This window comes from Leucopleurus acutus, assembly GCF_964270905.1.
Source record: "Leucopleurus acutus genome assembly, chromosome: 7".
Classification (NCBI taxonomy): Eukaryota; Metazoa; Chordata; class Mammalia; order Artiodactyla; family Delphinidae; genus Leucopleurus; species Leucopleurus acutus.
In genome coordinates, this window is record NC_139150.1 from 19,601,487 (window position 1) to 19,624,447 (window position 22,961).

At 52.2% G+C, this 22,961-nt stretch overlaps 1 protein-coding gene across 1 annotated transcript in view; it reads left to right on the forward strand.

Moving 5' to 3' along the window:
* Nucleotides 1-998: 998 nt before the first annotated feature.
* AKNA (AT-hook transcription factor) overlaps nt 999-22,961 on the forward strand; it is a gene marked incomplete at its 3' end in the record, with an annotated part of 42,698 nt that continues 20,735 nt past the window's right edge. The window contains exons 1-7 of the mRNA XM_082842287.1: nt 999-1,062; nt 6,064-6,453; nt 9,421-10,460; nt 12,180-12,254; nt 17,745-17,901; nt 18,576-18,730; nt 21,624-21,683. Coding sequence (XP_082698413.1) covers nt 6,177-6,453; nt 9,421-10,460; nt 12,180-12,254; nt 17,745-17,901; nt 18,576-18,730; nt 21,624-21,683 — 1,764 coding nt within the window. The 5' untranslated portion in view covers nt 999-1,062; nt 6,064-6,176. The remainder of the gene's footprint in view (nt 1,063-6,063; nt 6,454-9,420; nt 10,461-12,179; nt 12,255-17,744; nt 17,902-18,575; nt 18,731-21,623; nt 21,684-22,961) is intronic.

Here is a 22,961-nt window from a genome sequence, read left to right on the forward strand (position 1 = left end):
CTTGTGGTCCGGTGGTTAAGACTCTGTGCTCCCAATGCAGGGGGCACGGGTTCGATCCCTGGTCGGGGAACTAAGATCCCTCATGCCGTATGGCGGGGCCGAAAGAAAAAAAAAATTGCTGATGCCCAAAGACTGAGTCTATGAGCCTGGGTGAACCTAGGCATCAGTATTACCGAAAGCAGCCCATCTCACCCACTCTGTTTCTCTCCGTGTTTGTTTGTTTATTGTCTGTGTCTCCACTCGAGTGGAGCCAGGGCTTGGCCTGTCTTGTGCCCTGCCATTGAAATTCAGTTCAGTCAGCCAGTCCCCCACCTCCATGCCGCCTGGAAAATCCCACTCTAACTACAGGCCCAGTTTGGGGCGAGGACAGTGGGTGGGATGGCAGGAATCATTGCAGCCTTCCTGAGGTGTTTAGTCGCATATTGGCAGACAGGACAGAGAGTCAGAGCTGGAAGGGTGCCAAACAAGCATCCAGTCTGGGCTCCCATTGTACAGATGGGCACTGCCCTAGTGAGAGAGGGATCCTCGATCGAGTTCACGCCCTGGATGGTAGGGGCTATGGAGAAGACCCTCAAAGGGTTGAGGCTGCTGGAGACCTCCTTCTAGGCTCAGCACGCTGTGTGACCTTGGCCAAGCCTCTGACCTTCTCTGGACTTTATTTTCCCCGCTCTGTACTTTGGCTGAGATGGTCCCAAGTTCGGACACTGGAAGTTTCTATGAGTCCTTTCCTGAGCGGGTGCCGACCTGCAGAGGGCCTGCAAGGGGTTAAGCTTCTTCTGCTCCCCCTCACTCTGCATGCAGACGAACCCCCTCCTTCTGACAAACACTTGTAGGAAATCAGGCTGGGCGCTTCCTGCCGAGGCGAGGCGGCCTCAGCCGCAGCAGGGGCGGGGAGAGGTGGGGAGCGATGCTAGTCTGTGAGCAGCGACTGGGGCTGGCAGAGCGGCCTGGAGGCGGGCCAGGGCGCCATGGAGGCAGGGGGCTCCCCAGGTTTGGAACAAAGACTCCACATGCAGGTCCCCTGAGCCTGGGCCAGCAGGATGGTGGTGGAGCCCGAGAGAGGTGAGGGAGCCGAGGAGGGCGGGGGTTGGGGGAGCCGCCTTCCCCCTGGAAGGGCCAGTCACAGGCTCTCTGGGACAGTCCGGGCGGCTGGACCAGCCCAGCCAGGAAGTTGCAGCTGTGGCAGCTGTATTACTTCTCTCTGGCTTAGGGGAGCCCGGCCCCCAGGGCAAGGGTGGATTTTGGGGGGATTTTCTCAAGCCTCAGGATGCTGGATCCCAGCCAGAGCTCTGATTCTGATCTCTGTGAACCTGGGCAAGTGCTGGTCCCTCTCTGTGCCCGGGGTGTCCTCATCTGCACATGGCGCGTTAGCCCCAGGGGCTGCTAAGGGGCTTCAGACATGATGCACGGGTGTGCAGCAGCCAGGAGGCAGCAGGGGGTCCCCACTAAAGAGTGGCGCCTTCTGCCGAGTAAGGACAAGGAGAGGAGCCAGGGATGGGCCAGCAGACCCGGCCAAGCCCTTCAGGCTGGCGGGGCAAGGGTCCGCAGCAGCAAGCGGCACCTTTCCTCTTTCTCCTCGGCCTCTGCTGCCTCCACCGGAGAGAGCTGGGGGCAGGGTACGTCCAGAGGGGGAAGTGGCTGTGCTGCACGGCTGGCGGGAACTGGTTTCTACATGGCTGGCGGGAACCCCTTGAGAACAGTAGGTCTGTGCCCTACCAGCTGCTCAGGGAGGGCTGCCGAGTATGGGGCTCTGAGCTCAAAAGCCCAGCCTTTCTGGAGAGGCCCAGCCACTTGGTAAGGGGGTCTTCCTTCCCCTTCCTCTCGCCACCCCACCAAGTCTGATGGACTTGGTTTCAGAGTCACAAGCCGTGGATTTCAATCCCTAGCCACGCTTCCGGACTGCGAGGTCTTGTGAAAGGCGGCCACCTCTCTGCGGCTCAGTTTCCACATCTGAGAGATGTCAGGGACTGGGTGAGAGCAAGGCGGGTGGTGCCTCGGAGAGCTCTGCTGGATGGTAAGGGGCCTGGGAGGGCATGAGGGAGCAGAAGTGGGCTGCGTGGCTGAAGTTGGCAGAGGAGAACTGGGGATTGAGCCATAAAGGGAAGGGTCTCCACTTTTGGACCTGGGGGCAGCGAAGCCCCCTGGCGGTGGCTGAGCCACTCGGGAAGGGGACAAAGAGACCACAAGGGTCTCGCAGACCCTCGAGAGAGCCAGCGGCAGAGGTGGTGTGATGGAGGGAGGAGACGTACAAAAGGACGGGGAATGGGTGGTGCCTCCTTGTGGGGCTGGTTTCTCCGGGGCTGGCAGGGCCCCTGAGCCCTGGAGAAAGCAGTCCCACAAGGACAGCCCAGCCCTTGAAGGGACTTAGTGCTCACGGGTCTCTCCTGGGCTCAGCCTCCCAACCCCACTGCCCCTCGGGAGCAGCCCTGTGCCCTCGAGAAGGCTGTCCAGAACCACCCTGTCTTTGGCCGCCATTCAGGGACCCCTGCCATAGCTCTCTGTCTAGTTCTGTTCATACTTTCAGACCTCTGTGCCTTTGCCTGTGCTGTTCCCTCTGCCTGGAATGCCCTTCCTCATTCTTCTCCCCCAAATCCTCTTTGTCTCTCAGGCCCAGCTTAATGCTTCCTTCGACAGTAATCCTGTACCCACCCCCCCATCTGAAATTTTGGAACACTTTTACTCAGGTCTGTACTCCTTGTGTCTTGTGGTGCTTGGCACACAGTAGGAGGTCATAGGTTTTCTTAATTTGCACCCACTGGGTGCTCAATATATATCTTTGTTACTCTGAATTGGGACCTCAGGCAGGAGGAGGGGGTTAACTGTTTGGAGTCTGTGGTCCTCAGAAGCCAACAAGTCAACCAGGAACCTCAAAGTTCACTTAGCCCCGCCCCTACCTCCCAGCCCACCCTAACAGGGCGCCACTCCCCATGGTTGTGAGAGTGGGTGGCGTTTTCTCCATCTTACAGTGAGGAAAACCTAAGCCCAGCAGTTCACGGTGGATGAGCAGCACCAGGGCCAGAAGCTGGTCTCCAGACACCCTGCCTGCTTCTCTTTCACAGCAGCCCAGTGAGCAGGTGTCCTTGTCCCAGCGTGAGCTCAGCACGTGCTTGGCACTCGTGTGTGTTTGTTGACTGACTGGCCGACCGACCTGTCCTGGACTCCATGGCACCCAGGGCTGTGGCGTGCGCGAAATGCAGAGCTTTTGCTCATGAGAGGCTCACAGGTTTGGGGGCCTGGGGAACATGTGCAAAACTCCAGCCAGTGACCGCAGCTGCCTCCAACCAGAGGCTTTCCCTGGTCACAGTGAGATTTCTGCAGTGACTGAGTCATCCCAGGAGACAGGATGTTCCTCTTTGTGCACCCGAGGCCTCTGTGATTGGACGGGCTGCTCTGTGGCACGGCTAGAAAAAAAGCTCTTTAGAAGTCAGAAAAAACCCCACATGCCTCCCCCAGCCACTTCCTCGGCAGAGGTTTCAGAAAGAGAAAAGCAAGGCCTTTAGCACCTTCCACACCTGCCATCGTGGCAGGGTCCAAAAGGCCTAGTCAAGGTCAAAGGGTGGGCCTTGCCCGGGGCGCTGGTTTAAAATGCGGACTCCTGGGCCCTGTCCCAGGGCCATGGAGTCCCGCTCTCTTCGGGTTGACCTTAGGGATCTGCATTCTTAGAGGATTCTTAAAAGCACTCAAGCTGGCAGGGATTTCCAAGAGGGGTACAGGCGCCCCGAGAGGGTGTGGAAAGCAAGGATTAGAACTTCCTTTTACAATATTTATTTTCTATTGGATCTTTTTAAAAATTCAATTTTAGATATATTTTTTCTAACACGTAATATATTCGTGTGAGAATGCATGCAGATGATGTTATAAGAAATACATGTTAGGTGTGTGAGCAAATGTATTTTTAATGATGAGTTGTGTGATTAAAAAAAACAAAAACACTGGAGACCACTCCCTGGGCCAAAATCGACAGGTCCAAATCTTGCTGTCACGAACCAGCTGGGTGAACTTGGTCAAGTAACTATTCCATGCTGAGTTCTGGTTTTCTCATTTGAAGAATAGTTTTCCTATGACCTACTTACCTGTTTGGGGTGAGGGCAGATCGAGAACAGGCAGTAAAGCCTGGGTGGGCACAGCGAGGGCCCAGCATATGTGGCGGGGGTCATGTGGAGGCTTACAGGGTGATCTGGGGGAAATTCAGGGAGGAGGGAGGAAGATTGTGTCGAGGGAAGAGGGTGAGGCCCCTGAGACCAGAGTGGGGACAATGTTAGTCCCCGTTCCTACCCCAGCCTTTGAGAAGGCGCCAGCCAATCCCTGGGGGACTCTCTATCCAGAAATAGTTGCCTGCTGACTTTTCCCAACGGTATGAACCAAGGCTCTGACCAAGACCCAGTCGCACACGAGGCTGCAGGGACAAACACAGGGCGTGTCTGTCCTGGGAGGCCTGGAGTTATTCTCATTGTCTCCACGGCACGGAGGGAAGAGCCGGGACGCGAGCTGCAAGGTAACCTCTCATGCCAGCCTTGTCCCGACACCTGTGTGGCTTCAGCCAAGGCCCCTCTGCTCTCTGGGCCTCAGTTTTCCTGCCCGTAGAGTGGGTGCATTGCATGAGCTCCTTGGGTGGGGACCATGCCGCTGCTCTGTCAGCCTTGTGTTTCCAGGGCTCAGAGGAAGCGCTTGGGGGTGTTGGCCATAGCGGGAGGGGAGAGGAGATGGGAGGGAGAGAAGGGAGAGAGGGAAAGGAGGAGAGGATAGAAGGCAGGCGGGGAGGAGCCCTTCTGCAGCCATCCTTCCCGTGCCACAGGTCCCTGTGCAACCAGGCTCTCCCTCTGGTTCATTCTCCCCAGGCAGCCAGAGAGAAACTTCTAACTGCACCTCGACGTGCTCTCTCGTGGTCTGCATGCCCACACTCTCTGCAATCAGAGCCCCAGCTCCTGCCCCCACTAGCACAGCCATCGGGAAACCACTTACATGTCACCCCCTCCTCCTCCAGGCCTTGGTACTTGATGGAACCCCTGCCTGAAAAATGTTTTTCATTGAGGTGAAATTCACATAACATAAAATTTAACCATTTTAAAATGAACAATTCAGTGACATTTAGTATACTTATAAAGTTGTGTAAGCACCACCTCTATCTAGTTCCAAAACGTTTTCATCACCCCGAAAGGACGCCTGTGCCCATTCAAGCAGTCACTCCCCTCTCCCCACTCCCCCAGCTAAAGCACTAGTCAGCAATGGGATTTACCTGTTACGGATATTCCGTACAGGTAGAATCATACAGTATGTGGCCTTCTGTGTCTGGCTTCTCTCACTTAGCATCACGTTTTTGAGATTCATCCTTATAGCACGTGTCAGTGCTTCACTCCTTTTAGTGGCTGGACGATATTCCACCGTGCGGATAGACCACAACTTGTTTGTCCATCCATCCACTGATAGACATCTGGGTTGTTGCCACCTTTCGGCGATCGCAAATAGTGCTGCTAGGAAAGTGCGTGTACACGTATTCGTCTGAGTACCTGTTTTCAATTATTTTGGATAATGGAATGCTCTTTTCACCGGTCCCCCACTCACGATATGAAATCTTACCCACGAGCGGGTCAGGAAGGTTCCCAGAGCGCGTGGCCCCTAAATGGGACCTATCCTGACTTCCTGGGCCTGCCCTGCACCCCCAGGGCCCCTCCCCGTGCTTTCCCATCACTCTCACGTTGATCTCTAGGTGCCAGGTTGTTTGTCTGCTTCCTCCTGGGCCCTCAGTTCTCATGTGAGCAGGGCCTGTGCCCCGGCGCCCACGTGTGGAGGCTGGCACATGGTAACAGGCACCAGCACACGTGGGACACCTGCTGTGTGCTGGCCGCTGGCCTCCTTATCCCATATCTCAGGTAATTTTATAAAACTCTTGAGAGAGAGAGGAATTATGACCCCAGTTTTACTGATGAAGAAATCCAAGGTGGAGTGATTTGGCCAAGGCCATGCAGGGCTTCTGACTCCAGAGTTCCTGCTGGTAATTTCTGCTTCTGAAGAAAGGAGGGGATTCAAGGATTAACGCTCTCCATTTGATTGTGTCCCCGACAGGCCACAGGCAGGATGGCTTGTGCTGAGAGGAGCCGGCGGGAACCCTGGTGCCCATAGGGGCAGCTCTGTCTCCTGAAGATGAAGGGGCCCAGGTGAAACTCAGGCCAGGCCCAATGACCAGCTCCGGGACGGAGGTCCACTGGGCCGAGTCAGGCCTGGGAAAGGGGCCCCGGCGGAGGCGCTGGGCCTGGGCTGAAAAGGGAAAGGATGCTGATGGGAGCGGCACGTGCAGCTTGGTAGAAGAGGCGCCCTTTCCCAGTGCCACCAGCCCTGAGCTCCTGGAGGACTTCCGCCTGGCCCAGCAGTGCCTGCAGCCGCTGGAGTGGAGGGGCCCGGACTCACAGCCTGATGGGCACCCAGATCCTGAATCAGGAGAGTCTGCAGAAGAGGGTGAGACCGACTCCCCTGCAATCCCACAGTGGTGTCCCCCAAACATTCCCCCCTTCTGGCGGGAGGCAGGAATAGAGAGAGTTTCAAACATTTTTTAAGTTAAAATCTACGAAGCCTACAATTTAAAATTTTTTTAAGATTTAAATTATATAAACAGTACAGTTCTTTGCAGAAAAATCAGAAAATATAAGCCAAAGGAGAAAAAACTAAAAATTACTTATTATCCAGCTAGCTGCTCTCTTCCATCTGTGTGTGTGTGTGTGTGTGTGTGTATATATATATATATATAAATGTAGCATGAATATGCAACAGTATTCTACAAACTCTATTGTAACTTGCTTTTTTGTAACTTAATAGACATGAACGCTTTCCCAGCTTATCAAATATTCTTCCACAAGTCATTTCTAATGTCTGCTTAGGAATTCCGTGGTGTGACTATTCTGTAATTTGTTGGGCCAGTCCTCTTACTGCTGGGCATTTAGGTAGTTTCTCAGTTTTTGCTATTATAAATAGTGCAGAGAATGTCATTAGTATATCTTTGCACACTTAATTTGATAATAACGTTGATATTTTAAATTGCTTGGTCCAAGGGTTCTGCCCATTTCTACGATGTTTTAAAATCCCAATTAGCAATGAGAATGATGGCTTCCCTTGTTTTCTAAAATAACTGTTTTCTCTGCATTAAGAACAACTGAGACTAAATTCCTAGCTTGGCTCAACAAGTCCCTTCTCCTCTCTGAATCTTGGTTTCCCCATCTGTGAAATGGGAGTAATAACACCTTTGAGCTTGCCTACATAGTGATTATTGCATTCGAATATGAATGAAACGCCCCTGTCTTAGGATTCTGGGCTGATCCGTAGATGTCAGAGAAGCCGTCAGGCTGATAGTAGATTGTGCAGTGACCCCAAGTTCCTCATGCCAGGTCTGTTTAAAGTGGGGTCTGCCCACAGCTACCCACTCAGGAGCTATTTCCGAGCTCTCCTTAGGGAATGGGGACAGGGATGCACTGGGATGAAGGGGCAGAGGCATCTCTTCCTGAGGTCACATGGTAACCCCCTGCTGCTGCCATGTCCTGTGCCCTTACTGTGTGCCAGGCAAAGGGCTGGGCAGGGCGCAAGCCATATCTCCACCTTTCCTCACCACCCTCTTCCAGGTAGGAGAGAATAGCCTCCAGGTAGAGTAAAGATTGCCACAGAGGTCAGCTACTCGTTCATGGTGCCCTATGAGGGATCAGAAGGGCCAGGGTTGAAGCCAGGTCTGCCCGGTTCCAAAGCCCGATCTCTTCATCCCACTGCATGACCCCCATCAGCAGAGACTAACTTGCCTGCATAGCTGGGACCTTGCTTCTAAGTCCAGGACTGCTCTGAACCACTGCGTGATCTTTGGCAAGTTACTTAACCTCTCTGGGCTTCAAGTGTGCTGCTGTAAACGAGAGAGACTCGCTGAAGGAGATTTTAAGGAGATGAAAGATGTAGAGGTGCCAAGGGTAGGGGAAAGAGCATGGGGAAGCAAAGAGTGATATAAGGGTTATGACAAAGGTGCATCTGGCCAGAGCAGAGTCTGTGCTTGGTGGTACCCAGACTGTATCTCATGAAACCTTGGATCTGTGCCAGAGGCTGACACAGGGTCTAGGACAGAGGAGGTGCTCCATAAGCACTGACTGCACGGGTGATGCACAGATGGATGAATGAATGGGTAGGTGGATAGGCAGATAGGTGGATGGATAGATGGATGGATAAGTGATAGCTCGATGGATAGGTAGGTGAGTGGGTGATGGATGGGTGAGTGGGTGGATGGATGGACAATTGAAAGGATGGATGGCTGGATCAATGGGTGAGTGGGTGTTGGATGGGTGAGTGGGTGGATGGGTGAGTGGGATGGATGAATGGATATTTCTTGAGCACTTACTGTCTAATAATTACAACAACTATCCGTTTTCTGGGAGCTTTGCATACCTTACTGTCCTCATTTCTTCTTTCCTTCTTTCTTTTCAGTCAACAAATATTGAGCACCTCCTCTGCAAATACAATAATAAATAAAAACAGAGAGCATCCTTGCCCTCATGAAGCCTACGGTGTAGTGAGGGAGGAAAATATTAATGAAAGAATCACATAAATAAATGAAAAACTGCAGCTGTAATAAATATTTCAAAGTAGAGGTATTCAGTCATATGAAACCCTATAAAAGAGAGCTTTTGACCTAAGTTAGAGAGATCAGAGAAGACTTCCTTGATGCGGTCAAGGTTGAGTTAATGTATGAAGGACAAATAGGAGTTAACTAGACAAAGGGAGGGAGAGAGGACCCTAGCAGAAGGATCAGCATGTACAAAGGCCCTGTGGTAGGAGAGGATGTGGCATGGCTAGAGCAGGGAGAGACTGAGGGGAACCACGGAGCTAATGCGGGGTGGAGACAGGGACCTTAGGACCATATTAAAGGTTCAGCTCTCTCCTGGGAACAACAGGAAGACAGTGAAGAGTTTTCATATGGAGAATAAGAGTGAGGATTGAGATGATTAGGTGGCTGCTGCAGTGGTCCAGGCAAGAGAGGAGGTAGACTTGGGCAAACCTGGTGGTTCTGGACTCTAGAGCAGCAGGTGAGTTCGAGAGCACCATAGGAGGTAATCAGGACAGGACCAGGTGACAGGTTGGATTGCGGGGGGATGGGGGGAGGGAGATGGCAAAGATGCCTCCCAGGTTTCTGGTTTGTGCAGTTGGGTGGATGATGTTTCCATTTGCTGAGACAGGAAACGCTAGGGGGACAACCAGGTTTGAGGATTGAATTTGGAGGACCTTTGAGACAACTAGAGGAGGTGTTCGAAAAGTATTTGGCCCTATGGGGGGATCGCTGGGCTTCTTGCCGTCACCATGTGATGAGGAAATGAAAGCCCAGAGGGGTGAGATGGCCTAGGTAGTGTGACACAGTGAGTCCAGGCCTGGCGTATACGAAGCAATGACCTGTCTTTCCAGAGCTTGAAGCAGAGGATGTGGACAGCCCAGAGAGTTCCAACTTGCCACTCAACTGGCCCCCGCAGCAGTATCCTCAACTGGACATGACTGAAGAGGAGCCAGATGAGGCCCTGGGAGGTCCTGAGGTCCAGGAAGCTGGAGAGAGCTCCCCAAGGTTGGGGTATGACACTGATCTCAGCTCGGGGGGCAATGGGAACACCAGCCCCATGGCTCTGGGCTGGGGTCAACCCACAGGCTGGGTGGCGTCTGACGAACAAACCAGTGGAGACAAACTTCGAGAACATTCTGAGTCTGCCAGGTCCTGGAGCAGTGGAACTGTGAACCTCAACCCCAGTGGCAGTCTGGATTCTACCTGGGAAGGAGAGACTGATGTCCCCCGGCCCGCTGCCCTGGCAGAAACGTCACCCCAGAGCTCCAGCCACCACCTCCTAAACCCAAACGATAGAACTGGAGGAAGCGTTACTCTGGCGACGGCCACGGAATTCCAGGAGTCCTCAGCCCCTCCAGCCCAGAGCGTCCAGTGTCCTGCAGATAGATGGAGGAGAGAAACCACCAGCCTCTCCTGCCCTCAGCCCGGGGACCAATCCTGGAAGCGGACACGCATATCACCTAAGCCGCTCCCTTCCCGATTCACGGGCTCCATCAGCGCCCTGAAGCCTCCACCTAGGCCAGCTCGACAGGACAGGCCGCCGCCCAGGCCGGGAGCCACTCTGGCTGGTCACTCATCTTCTGACACCCCCAAGTACGGCCGGGGGCGGCTGAACTACCCGCTCCCTGATTTCTCCAAGGTGGGACCCCGGGTGAAGTTCCCCAAAGATGAGACTTACCGCCCCCCCAAAGCCAGGAGCCACAGCAGGCTGCCTGAGGGCCCTGCCAGGCCACTGATCTTCAAGTCACCTGCCGAGATTGTGCGGGAGTTGCTGTTAAACAGTGGAGAAGTCTGCCCGGGAGAGGACCCCCCTCCTACTCACCCCACCACCAGGTTACCCCAAGAATTTCAGACGCCTGAACAGGCCACCAAGCTGGTTCATCAGCTCCAGGTAAGCCCGACTCATTTCTACACCAAGGCACCTGTTGGTCTGGGTTGGAGGCTGGTCGGGGTGGGGGGCCTTGGGGCTCGGCCAGGGGTCCCCTGCAATGAGGACAGTCCCAAGCCCTTGGCTCAAAAAAGCAGTGATTGCACTCATGCTGCGAGGGTGGACCGTGTTTGTTTGCTTTTAACTCCTGCTACGAAAAACTCAAGACACACACGAGAGAGAAAATAGGATGACGAACCCCCATGGACCCATCGCCCAGCGCCTGGCAACCTTTTTCGTCTGTGGCCTCACCTGTTCCTCCTCTCACCCTACTGGGGTATTCTGAAGCAATGTTCAGGCTTCAAATCATTTACCCCCAAATATTTCAGTGTGTGTCTAAAGATAAGGAATCGCTCTTAAAGATAACCGTACACTCAGCATACCTGAAACTTAAACACCAATTCCTTAATATCAGCCAACGTCCAGTCAGTGTTCGCGTCTCCCACTCCGTCTCATAAATGGCTTGTTTATTTTGGTTGGTTCGAACCAGGATCCAAACACGGCTCAGATATTGCATGCGGTCGATGTGCCTTTTCAAGTCTCTGCGCACCACCTCCCCACCCTGCCTTTCTGTTTGCATTCTTTGTCAAATCTCTTTCTTCCTTGTAGTTTATTTGTTAAGGAAACGGGTTTCTGTCCTGTAGGGTCTCCCACACTTTGCGGTTTGCTGATACACTCTCCGATGTTTCTTCACGTGTCGCGTTGTCTTCTCTGTGTCCTGTGTTTTGCCCAGTTAGAGGCAGAGGCGTTTTCGAGTTGTCGTCGTCTGTTTATTTCCCCCCACATCAGGAGCTCTGTGCCGGTAGGGATTTTTTTGGCAAGAGCCCATCATAGGGGGTGCCTTCAGGGGGTGTAAACTGCTTGCTGGTGTCTCGTTTGTGGTGTTAAGGACCCCTGATGGTCGTTGCCTTGATCCAGGCTTTCACTGGGGGGGACAGAGTGGTAGTATCCTAATGCTAGCATTCCTTCTGCATTTATTTGCGGGAAATCTTCCATGAAGTGAAACTTGCCCTCATCAACTATTTGGTTACCAAGGCCTCGTTCACATGGGCAAGACAGGAGAAACGCTTGATTCTGCCCTTCTAATTACCAGTGTTCAGAACAACGCATCAGTTCCCTGGCCTCCTTCAAAGGCGACCAGTGACACTTGTTCTTGCTTTTCCCCCGTAATGACTTGTTTTAAGAAGCTCTTCAGTTTTGTGTATGGCAAATCGTGACTCTGAGTAAAGGCAACCGTGATTTTCAAGTCTTCTACTTTTCTACTTCCGGACGCTTAGATGATTCAATCAGCCATTAAAAAATACTTATTAAGCACATATTACTTAATTCCTGGGAACAGAGCAGTGGGGAAGACAGATGAGGGCAGGGAATTCGGACAAATAAATAAGTAGCTACGGTTATGCATCGAGGCGAACCAGCCCAAAGGCCCCCATCCCTGACTCACTGTCAGGGATGTAGAAGAAGGGATGGTGGAGGAGTTGTCCTGCCACCCCCGACCCCCCGGAATTTGGCCATGGGGGTCCGTATTGCACATGAGCCTGAAGGGGTCTGCTGAGCTACCACTACAGAGCTCTTTCACTCCGAGGCACCCAGAGGCCCCCTTTGGGGAATGGGTTCCCTGCGAGGGGTCTCACAGTGAGGGGCCTGGTGCGTGACCTCACTGCACACCCCCATCTCCTGCAGGAGGACTACCACAAGCTCCTCACCAAGTACGCTGAGGCTGAGAACACCATCGACCAGCTGCGCCTCGGAGCCAAGGTACTGGGCCCGGTGGGGTGGAGGGGGCCCCTCGGGAGACCCTGGGGATAGAGGAACCCGGTCCTTCCTTGTTCTACCACAAGGTCACTCTGTGACCTGGGGCAGTGACCTTGCCCTCTCCAGGCTCAATCTCCTTTACTGTTGATGAACTTTGAGTCCTTGAATGCTGGAATCCAGGGTGCCCAGGAGTTTTCACCGCAAGCTCTCTGCTTCTAGATGAGCTCTGGAGTGAGACCACCTGGGCACAACTCCTGGTTCCATTACTGACTAGTTGTGTGACCTTAAGGGAGTTACTTGGGCTCTCGAGCCCCAAGGGAGTAGCACAGAATTTCTGCTCAACCCCTGAGGCTGATACTTGCCAGATCACACCTTTGTCTTTCTCCTGCCCCAACTTCTCACCCACAGCTTCTCTCCTCACTGAATGTCTAGTGTGGGGCCAGGGGAGGGGGGCGAGGGGAAATCCACCACCCCCATCCTGCCCAGGCTCCACCCCGTCTAGGGGAAGCTGTGAATTCTGCACTTGGGCCCTTCCCCTTTTCTGAGGTGAGGCAGGAAGTGGGGCTCTCACAGCCCCTCCTGGTTTCCTGCTTACTTCTCCCCACCTCTTGCCCCATCAGGCAGCAGCGGAGGAGGGGTGGGAGGTGGGGTGCAGAGACGCAGACCCTCTCTCTCATGACGCCCTTCCCCAACCAGGGCTGTCCCCATCACACTCTGAGACCCCTACCCCTGCCAGGCCACTGCGCTCCACCATCTAGCGATGCTTCTTTTGTGAAGTGTCGCCAAGGCAGCCACGATGAGGAAACGAACGAAGGGGCCCTGTTCTAGGAGCAGGACTACCGCGTCCCCATACGCACCTCCTGACCCAGGCGGCTCCTTTCCATCCTGGCCTCCTTGGGCACAACTGTAAAAGGGGGTTCATCGGGCCTCCTAGGAGCCAACGGGCTCCCCTTCCCCCCCCCCCCCATGTCTTAAGGCTTCTTCCACATCTCTGAGGCAGTTTCAGGGGCCGAAGGGATGGGGGTAGTAGAGGGCTTGGTGAGGCATCCTCTCCGGGGAAACCACATTTTCATGGCCGCAGGCTCCTAGAAGGTCCGAGGAGAAAGGAACTGGTCATGGGGTCCAAATCCTCAGCTCCCCTGTCTCACAGATCAGAGAATCAGGACCCCAGGAGGGGCATAGGTTGCCAGAGGTCAAGGTCAGGGTCAGAGGCTGGGAATATCTCCTCCCTCCCTCCTTTCCTTCCTTCCCGCTTTACTTATTTAAAGGAATGAGTTCATGTATGGAACGTATGTACCTGGCATCTGGCAGGTACCTCCTAAGAGTTAGGGAATATTATTATGATTAATAGTATTAATATGAAGGTGTTCACTGGGTGCCCATGTGTGCCAGGCAGGGGGACACCATGGGGGCACAGCTGTGTGCGTCTCCCGGACACTCCCCTGTCCCAGTGGGGACTCACCACGTGCACCTACGCCGGCCTGGCTGGTGACCCAGACCCCTGTGTGTGGGGGGGGCAGAGGAGGAGAGGTTGGAGAGGCCAGGAATGGTTCAGCACTAGCTCACCTGGTCTTGCTTTCTGGAAAAATGACTCCTTGGCCTGAGGGTTCTCCTCAAGAGAAGGGTGAGCACAGGTAAGCTGGACTCTTCCGGAAGCAGGACGATCCTCTCCGCGCCCTGGGAAGCAGTACAGGCAGGGCTGAGGAGGACGTGCAGCCTGAGTGGGGAGGGGCCTTGCCGGGCTCCACAGAGCCCGAGGGGGCCAAGATTCCAGCCGGGCTTCTCACTGTGTCCGGAGCTCTGTAGACTCTACCCCCGAAGGTTCGGGAAACCCCAGAGCAGCTTCCTACTCAGAGCCCTTGCCAGGGAGCCCAGTTCACAGAGACGGAAGCGGTACTGCTCCCCCAGGCTGAGCTGGCTGATGTGACCTCCCCGGGGTCCACTGCATTCTGCTCAGAGCCCCCAGGGGGAGGGCTGGACCCCAGGCTGGGGATGTGGCCCTAAACACCCAGGCCAGGCCTGGCTCTAGGGCAGCAGCAGTGGGTGGGGACCAGGGGAAGGAGACTGGCATTTGCTGAGCAGTAAAAGATACCAGGCCCCAGGCTGAGCACATGCCAGAGTCATCTCATTTGACCCTCTTCACAAGAGAAACTGAGGCTCAGCCAGGTGGAGTGGTTTGCCCAACATGCCACGGCTCGTGAGGGATCACAAGTGAGGGATTAAACCATGTTTGCCTGGTTCCAGAGTGGGCACTATTTTCCCCGTGCCTGGGTGTGCCCAGCTCGGGCCCTGGCAATGGGTATGTGGCAGAGGCATGACAAGGCAGAATGATGATGTTACAGTGATAATATCAATAGTAAAACATGATGTGTACAGACCACTGTCCTCAGTCATTTACCATGGGGGAAACTGAGGCACAGAGAGATCACTCAACAAGTAGGTACCAGAGCTGGGGTTTGAGCCCAGTAGCCCACAGCCCACCCTTTTTTTTTTAGGTTTAACAGCTTATTTATTTTTTTAGGTTTAACAGATCCAGACTAAACGATTGTGAGGTCTGCCACTGGGGAAGCTGACCAGGGAGTTCCAGGGCCGGGCCGGGGGGCACTACTGGATCCCGTCTGGGGTGTGGGCAGGGAGCCAGGGCTGGTCAGGAGTCACTGCTCGGTGACTAGCTTAGGGCCAGAGTTTATGGGGGTGTCCTGCATTCGCAGCTGTGTTGCCACCTCCCTCCAGCTGCTGTCCCCCACCTCAGCTGTAGGGGGATCTGGAGGGGCTGAGACCGGAAATTACCCCAGAAAGAATCAGGGGGGATGACATAAAACTGCCTTTCCTAAAGTGTGTGTTCTGATGGCCGCCTGGTGGAGGTGAGGGTGAGAGTGGGAGGGGGGAGTGGGAGGGGAGGGTAAGGATGTGGGGGAGGGAGGAGAGGCGCCAGGGAGGTTTGTGTGTTTGGAGGAGTTGGGGAAGCATTTCCTAGTCTCTCCACTCCCCGCCCCATTCATAAAGCCCATTAGCATTTTAAAGGCTGTGAGGAACCCATCTGTGCTGAGATTAGTCAGTTATTTAACCCAGTGTTTCCCGCACTCATCTACCCTTCCCTGCTTAACGCCCCTGAGGGAGCCAATCCAGCCTCAGCGAGCACCGTGGGACACCCTGGTTTAAACGGGGGCCCTGGGGGTGAGTCCTGCCCACCAGAGACGGGTCCAGGAGGGACAAGCCTGAGCAGCTCGGCAAACCCACACTCACCCCAGCTCCCCGCTTCCCGGGCCTCTGCACGGGCCTTTGGTCCCTCTGTGCAAACAGAGGTGCTGAGAGCAGTTTGTTCCTGTTGCTCCCCCAGGTTGGGCCTTTGGTGGACCCGGGCTGGAGCTGGCCGATGGGTGGGGCAGGGGGAGAACGCAGGAGGACCGGGCCTCCCCCAGATTTGGGTCACCTTGGGAGGAGAGGGGTGCTGGTGGGCAAGTCCCCACAGGCGGCCCTGAGCAGATGGCCAAGGGGATTATTAAAATCCAGCTTTGTTCTCATCAGAGGCTGGGCCTGAAGGAGGCGGGGAGGCAGCAGGGGCCCAGCTACGGCTGAGCCATTGTCCCTCGCTTTGGAATAGATTTTTCTGCCACAGCCAGGACGTGAAGAGCAGCTTAAGCAGGGAGAGGCTGCCTTCTGTGGGCCTGGGAGCCCACCCTGAGCTGCCCACTCCTGACCTTAGGGTAGCAGAGGGCAGTAAGATAAGCAGCCTGACGTCATGAGGACCAGGGGACACTGAGGCAACATAGGAGAGTAGCTTTTTTAGGGACCTGCCTGCATGATGGCCACATACATGACAATGGTGATGATGATGGTGATGGTGATGATGATGGTGATGGTGGTGATGATGGTGATGGTGATGATGGTGATGGTGGTGATGATGGTAATAGTGATGATGATGGTGATGGTGATGATGGTGATGGTGGTGATGATGGTAATAGTGATGATGATGGTGATGGTGATGATGGTGATGGTGATGATGATGGTGATGGTGGTGATGATGGTGATGGTGATGGTGATGGTGGTGATGATGGTAATAGTGATGATGATGGTGATGGTGATGATGATGGTGATGGTGATGGTGATGGTGGTGATGATGGTGATGGTGGTGATGGTGGTGATGATGGTGATGGTGGTGATGATGGTGATGGTGATGATGGTGATGATGATGGTGATGGTGATGGTGGTGATGATGGTGATAGTGATGATGATGGTGATGGTGGTGATGATGGTGATGGTGGTGATGATGGTGATGGTGATGGTGATGATGATGGTGATGATGATGGTGATGGTGGTGATGATGGTGATGGTGGTGATGATGGTGATGGTGATGGTGGTGATGATGGTGATGGTGGTGATGATGGTGATGGTGGTGATGACGGTGGTCGTGATGATGATGGTGATGGTAATAGTTATAATATGGATGATGATGAATGTGGGGGTGGTGGCTGCTATTTAATGAGCCCTCACTTTGTGCAGACAGGTGAGTTCAGTCAGCTGCTCTAGCACTCAGAGGAGGGTGGTGGTAGAGCCTCAGTGTGAACCCAGGCACTGCAGAGCTCATGCGCTAAGCCAGAGATCAGCAAACTTTCTCTGTAGAGGGCCAGATAGTGAATATTTTCAGCTTTGTGGGCCATCTATTCTCCATGGTAACAACTCATCTCGGCTGTTACAGGATGAAAGCAACCACAGACGATGCAAAAGCAAGCGAGCACGGCTGTGTTCACTAAAACCTTGTTCACTCAAACAGACCATAGTTGCCAACCCCTGCGTTAAACCACTTGGGTCTTCAACTTCAGAAGGTCTTCCTTGGCCATCTCCCTGACTCTCTACTTCTCTCCCAAACACTAGACTATTTACCATATGAAATCCATCCTCAAATGTTGGAGATGTGCTACAACTGAGAGATAATTCCTTTACTTGTTGATTGACTCATTCACTCAAACAGTCATTAATTGCAGTTATTATCAATGTAATGATAATTATTAGAAATATTTTTATTAATAACAAATATTAATTATATTACTGTAATATAATTATACTTGTTCTGTGTTAACTATTAGGTTGATTACAATATTATTATGGTATATTATAACAAATATTATTAATAAAATCATTAATATGGAAAACCATAGACTTTGGGGTCAAAGCAGAGTTATAATCCCAGCCCAAGGATTTTTCAGCTGGAGATTTTGAGTAAGTGACTCAACCTCTCTGAGTCTCAGTTCCCTCTTCTGTAAGATAGGCATATGGTCCCTCCCTCTCAGGACTGCCATAAAGAGAGCATGAAAGGATAGGTAAGCCCTTGGCCCAGTGTTTGGCCCCCACCCAAGGGTTCCACTAAAAGGTATTATTTATTATACAAAGGCATGTTTGTTGAGCACCTGAATGATGGCATGAATGAAGGTGAGGCCTTTTGGGTGAGTTGGCTCCAACCTTTGCCTCTGCTGTGCCTCTTCTCCCTTAAAGGTGAACCTGTACTTGGACCCACCCCAGCCCAGCCACAGCATCCATACGGGGACGATGCCCCAGGGGACCAAGGTCTTGTCCTTCACCATCCCACAGCCCCACTCTGTAGAGCGGTGGCCAGGCCCCGCCAAGGGCCTGCAGACCTCTGAGGCTTCAGGTGAGTCTGGGAGAGGAGATGTGGCTGAAGGGCTCCTCTGTTGTAACCCTGCTCTAGGGACACTTGGTTCACCCTGGGGTGGCACTAGCTTCAGGCCAGGGGAGGGAGGGAGGTGAGGCCCCTCTCTGGGCCCTGTGACTTGAAGAGGTCAAATGGAGATATAGAAAGTGTCTGCTTTGAGCTAGAGCAGCCTGGGCGAAGCCCTAGCTCTGCCACCTAGCAGCTGTGTGATCTCCGACGAGTTGTATGACAAAGAGCATCGTCACTGTAGAGCCCTCACCCGGTGAGGTCCCCACTGGTGTTACCCCACTGACAGTCAAGGAGACCGAGGCTCAGAGAGGTGAGGACATGTAAAAGGTCACATTGCTATGGGGGAGGGTCAGGATTTGAACCCACATCTTTCCGAGTTGGAGCCCACACTATTGACTGGAAACCCAGAGGCCTGGCTTGGCTCTAGCTGTGTCATCCGGGGCTGACCCACACCTTGTTCTCTCCTATAAATGGGGACAACACTGCCCAGGCCCCTCCCTCAGGTCGCTGTGAAGACGGCACGATCGTGAGATGGCTGAACTTTCATTCGAGGATGGAGGTGGTGGATTTGAGGTTCAGCAACTGTCCCTCAGCCCCAGGAAGGACTGTTCTTGGCCCCAGCATTTAGTGGTTGTATATTCCAGGGTGGCCATCAGCTGAAGGAGACCTGAACCCCTCCTCGCCCCCCAGCACACCCGCCCTGGGGTGGCTTCCGGAGGACCCGGGCATCGCCCAGGACCAGCCCTCAGCGGAGCAGGCCCAGGAGCTGACTTCTCGGGCCAGTCGGTTCCTGGCCAAGGTGAGTGGAACCCCAGCTTTGCCCACGAGGGATGGGACTCACCTGGAGAAAGCGGAGCCTCTGCCCGCTTGGATGAGGGGCTGTCTACGAGGCTCACTCATTCCCCTCATGGAGTTAACTTAGAAACAGAGCCTCCCTGACCCTGGTTTTAGGGACCTCCTAGCTCCAGCCTCCTCCTCCTCACCCAGTGCTAGGTTTAACTCCCTTTTTGGCGTTGTGTCTCATCAAAGTCTCTCCAGTTGTGCTTGAAACTACCTCCGGTTTCACTTCTGGGGGAGACTCCCTGCTTCTTCAGGATTCTGGAGGGGTTATGGAACCTCTGCTCTACCTTCTCCTCTTTAGGATAGATCACCTCACTGCCTTAGTTCCTTTCGTTATGGAAATCAATCCTCAGTCACTTCTCAAGGGGCCTTTATATTTTCATCCAAATAACTATGAATTGTTTGCAGGTCTGTTTATAACTATACACTTGGCCTTATTCCAAAAGTACTTTAAAGCAGCTTAGAAAATACATGCATTGTAACCACATTCTGAAAATGGAAGTGAGGAAACTGGGGCAAAGGGGAAGTAAAGATAGGAAAAAAATAAAAGGAACTTAGGGAGAAGTGAAGAAACAAAATGCTCTGCTGGACCCTGAATGCTTTATCAGATTCGCATTTGGTTTTGAGCTTCCTAGTTGTCAGTGCAGAAAGGGAAATGCAATACATCCATCACCATGTCCATAAAACAAATTCTTTCAAAGAAACACCACCATTCTTTCTTCCCTTCCTTCCTTCCTTTCCTTTTTTCTTGTTTGTAACATCTTTATTGAGATATAATTCGCATAACATACAATTCAGTCATTTAAAGTTAATGCTTCAGTGGCTTTTAGTATATTCACAGCTGTGCAGCCATCAACACCATCAAGTTTAGAACATTTTCATCACCCACTAAGGAACTGCGTATGCATTGAGCAGTCACCCCCCCATCCCCTTCCCCCCAGGCCCCGGCAGCTGCGCATCTACTTTCTGTCTCTTTGGGTTTACCTATTTTGGACGTTTCCTGTAAATGGATTCGTGTAGCATTTGTCCTTTTGTGTCTGGCTTCTTTCACTTAGCATAATGTTTTCAAGGCTCATCCACGTTGTAGCAGCATGAACTTTATTCCTTTTTATCACCGCCAATCACCGCCATTCTGGGTCCTGTAACTGGAGAGATGTTTCTCCTCCTTGTCCTGTGTGCTCTAAAGTAAAGCAAAGCCAAGGTCACCACATTGAGCAAAATCTGGGGCACCAGCTGACCCCTAATGATCCAGGCTGCCCTGTCCATACAGGAGCCACTGGTCAGGTGGCTAGTGAGTACTGGACATGTGGCCACTCCAAATTGAGACGTTCTGTAAGTGTAAAACACATACCGGCTTTCAAAGACTTTGTGCAACAAAAAGAATATAAAATTTTCAATATATTTTTTTACACTGATTACATGTCAGAATAATATTTTAGGTTTATAAAATATATTATTAAAATTAATTCACTTGTGTCTTTTCACATTTTTAGTATGGCTCCTGGAAAGTTTTAAATTACATATGCAGCTTGCATTACATTTCTATTTTATGTTATATAAATTATATAATGTAATTATATTAGGTAAATTTCTATGTTATATTTTGGCACTGATCTAGAGCTTTCCTAGAAATGCTAAAAATCTCCAAATTGTCTTTGCCATTTTTTTCTAATTAAAAAAATTTTTGTAACAGTAATAGATACCCATGGTAAAGACCCTCACACAGGACAAAGAATATATTCAGTGAAATCTTTTCTTCCCCTCTTGCCCTTATGCTTCATGCAAAATGTTTAATGCACACACATTCATTTATAGAAATGGTCACATGAGTATGTACACTATAATATACCTTGACTTTTTTTTTTTTAAATTTATTTTCAAATGTGGTGTCAGGGAGAATGTCCTGACGCAAATTTTGCAGTAATTGAATATAAACTTAATAACTTTGCTTGCAAATTTTTTTTTTTTTTGCGGTACGCGGGCCTCTCACTCTTGTGGCCTCTCCCGTTGCGGAGCACAGGCTCCGGACGCGCAGGCTCAGCGGCCATGGCTCATGGGCCCAGCCGCTCCGTGGCATGTGGGATCCTCCCGGACCGGGGCACGAAGCCGCGTCCCCTGCATCGGCAGGCGGACTCTCAACCACTGCGCCACCAGGGAAGCCCTAGCTTGACTTTTTTAATGTCCCAAATTTGAATATTTCTGGGTAGGCAGTAAATTCACTTTGTTCAAAGGTCAGAGGATACATATAGTAGAAAACCTTCCTCCCATCTTTGTGCCCGCCCACCACCCAGTTCTCCTCCCTAGAAGCAATTAATATTTTAGTCTCTTGCATCCTTCTAGAGATAGTTTATAATACATAAGCAACTGTGTTTGTAGTTTTCCTTCGTTGTTCTCTCCGTATCTTATCCAGATGGTAGCCCCATAAGCACTGTCCTGTACCTTGATTTGATGCTGAAAAGTAGGTCTTGGAGGCATTTACACGTGAGAATACACACACGTGCCCTCATCTTCTGGATGGCTGCATACCGTTCCACAGATAGGCATTCAGACTGTTTCCTGTTGCCCCATGCCCACCACGCTGCCGTAGGTTTCATGCACAGGAGTAAGTGCGCTTTGCTGTCAATAAATTCCTGGAGGTTCCACTTTGATTTTTCCCAAGGCTGCCGTGGCTCAGGCCAGTGGTGGAGCTTTTCTGGCACCCGCCTCTCCGTGCTTGTCAGAAAACCCACATCCCAAGGCAGGGCCCAGCTCTCCGCACCAAAGCGTGACTGTGGCTAAGTGTGGGAGTCTGTAGGACTTAGCTTCTGAGTCTGGATTAATGGAGCGTGTTTCCTTCCCTTTCCAATTCCCAGGTGGAGTCCTTTGTAGAACTGCTGCAAGCAGGACAGCTGACACCCCAGGACCAACTCAAGGTACTGTCCACTTCAAGAGATGCCCTTGGAGCTGCCAAGACAGCTGCTCTGTCTCCCATGGCACAGGCTCTGAAGCCTCGTTTGCTGTAAGACAGACCAGAGAATCCCAGACAACGTGTCTCCTTTTAGAACAAACAGCCCCTGATTAGCTTTCCGTGATAATGATCATTATATCACAATAGTCACCATTTATTAAGCAAAGATGCTGGTGTGCCAGGCACTGTGGCAAGCCCTTGATGTACATGATTTCATTTTATCACCATAAAAACCCGGCAAGGCAGTCACAGTCATCACCCCCATTTAACTGGGATGAGCTGAAGCCCAGAGAGGCAGCTGGAAGGCCACACAGCCAGTAGATGGCACAGCCCAGACCCAGGTCTGTCTGATTCCCAAGTCCAGGGTCTTAATCGTTGCCCTGCACAGCTTCCCACGGATTATATTGCCTGTCGGCAACCAGGAAAAGGCCTTTTCTTTTTATAATTTTCCTTATTATAAAAGTAATTGCTAAAATGAAAACTGGGGGGGAAAGGGAAAGAAACCCCTAATCTAACCATTATTGGCTTATTTCCTTCTGGGCTCTCGTATTTCTAGATAACTGTGGTCATATATAACATTTAGATTTCTGATGCATCAGCCAGGGTCCCAAGAAGATGGAGCTCTCAAAGCTGCGGGTGTAGGGATCAGTGAAGGGACTATGAGCTGGGGTGTGGGCAGCAGCCTCAGGGAGCCCGACCAGGGACAGGGAAGCCCAGGGACTAGCGCCTGCCCGGAGCAGTTCCCTCCCAGGTCTCTTTCCTCCCACCCTGTGACCTCTAATAGATGCCTCCCCTAGACAGGCCCCAGGGGAAACCAGCTGATGCCCCAGGCGCAGAGCCGGGTGGGGAGAGGAGCTGAGGGAGGGTGAGTAGGGCAAATGCAACGCACTTGGTTTGATAGTTTTTACTGTTAATGTTATGTTACTAAGCATTATGTTACTATATAGATGTTACACACATTCTCCAGTTACAAAATGTGATATGGACTGTATTATCTCACTGAGTGGATGATCAAGGACCTTGAAAATGAAAACCATTCTTTTTCTTCCCCCTCTCCTGACTCCCCCATATGCAGGGAGATTGAGAGCTGTTGGAAGATAAATTTTGACTGGGGGCTAGACTCTAGGTTGTCCTTGGCCTCAGTCTATTGTCAGCATAGGGTGAGTGAGATGAGGATGATAAAAAGCCAGGGATAGTGAGCCCACCTCCCATAGTTTTAACCTCCCATGAGTTAGCTACGACC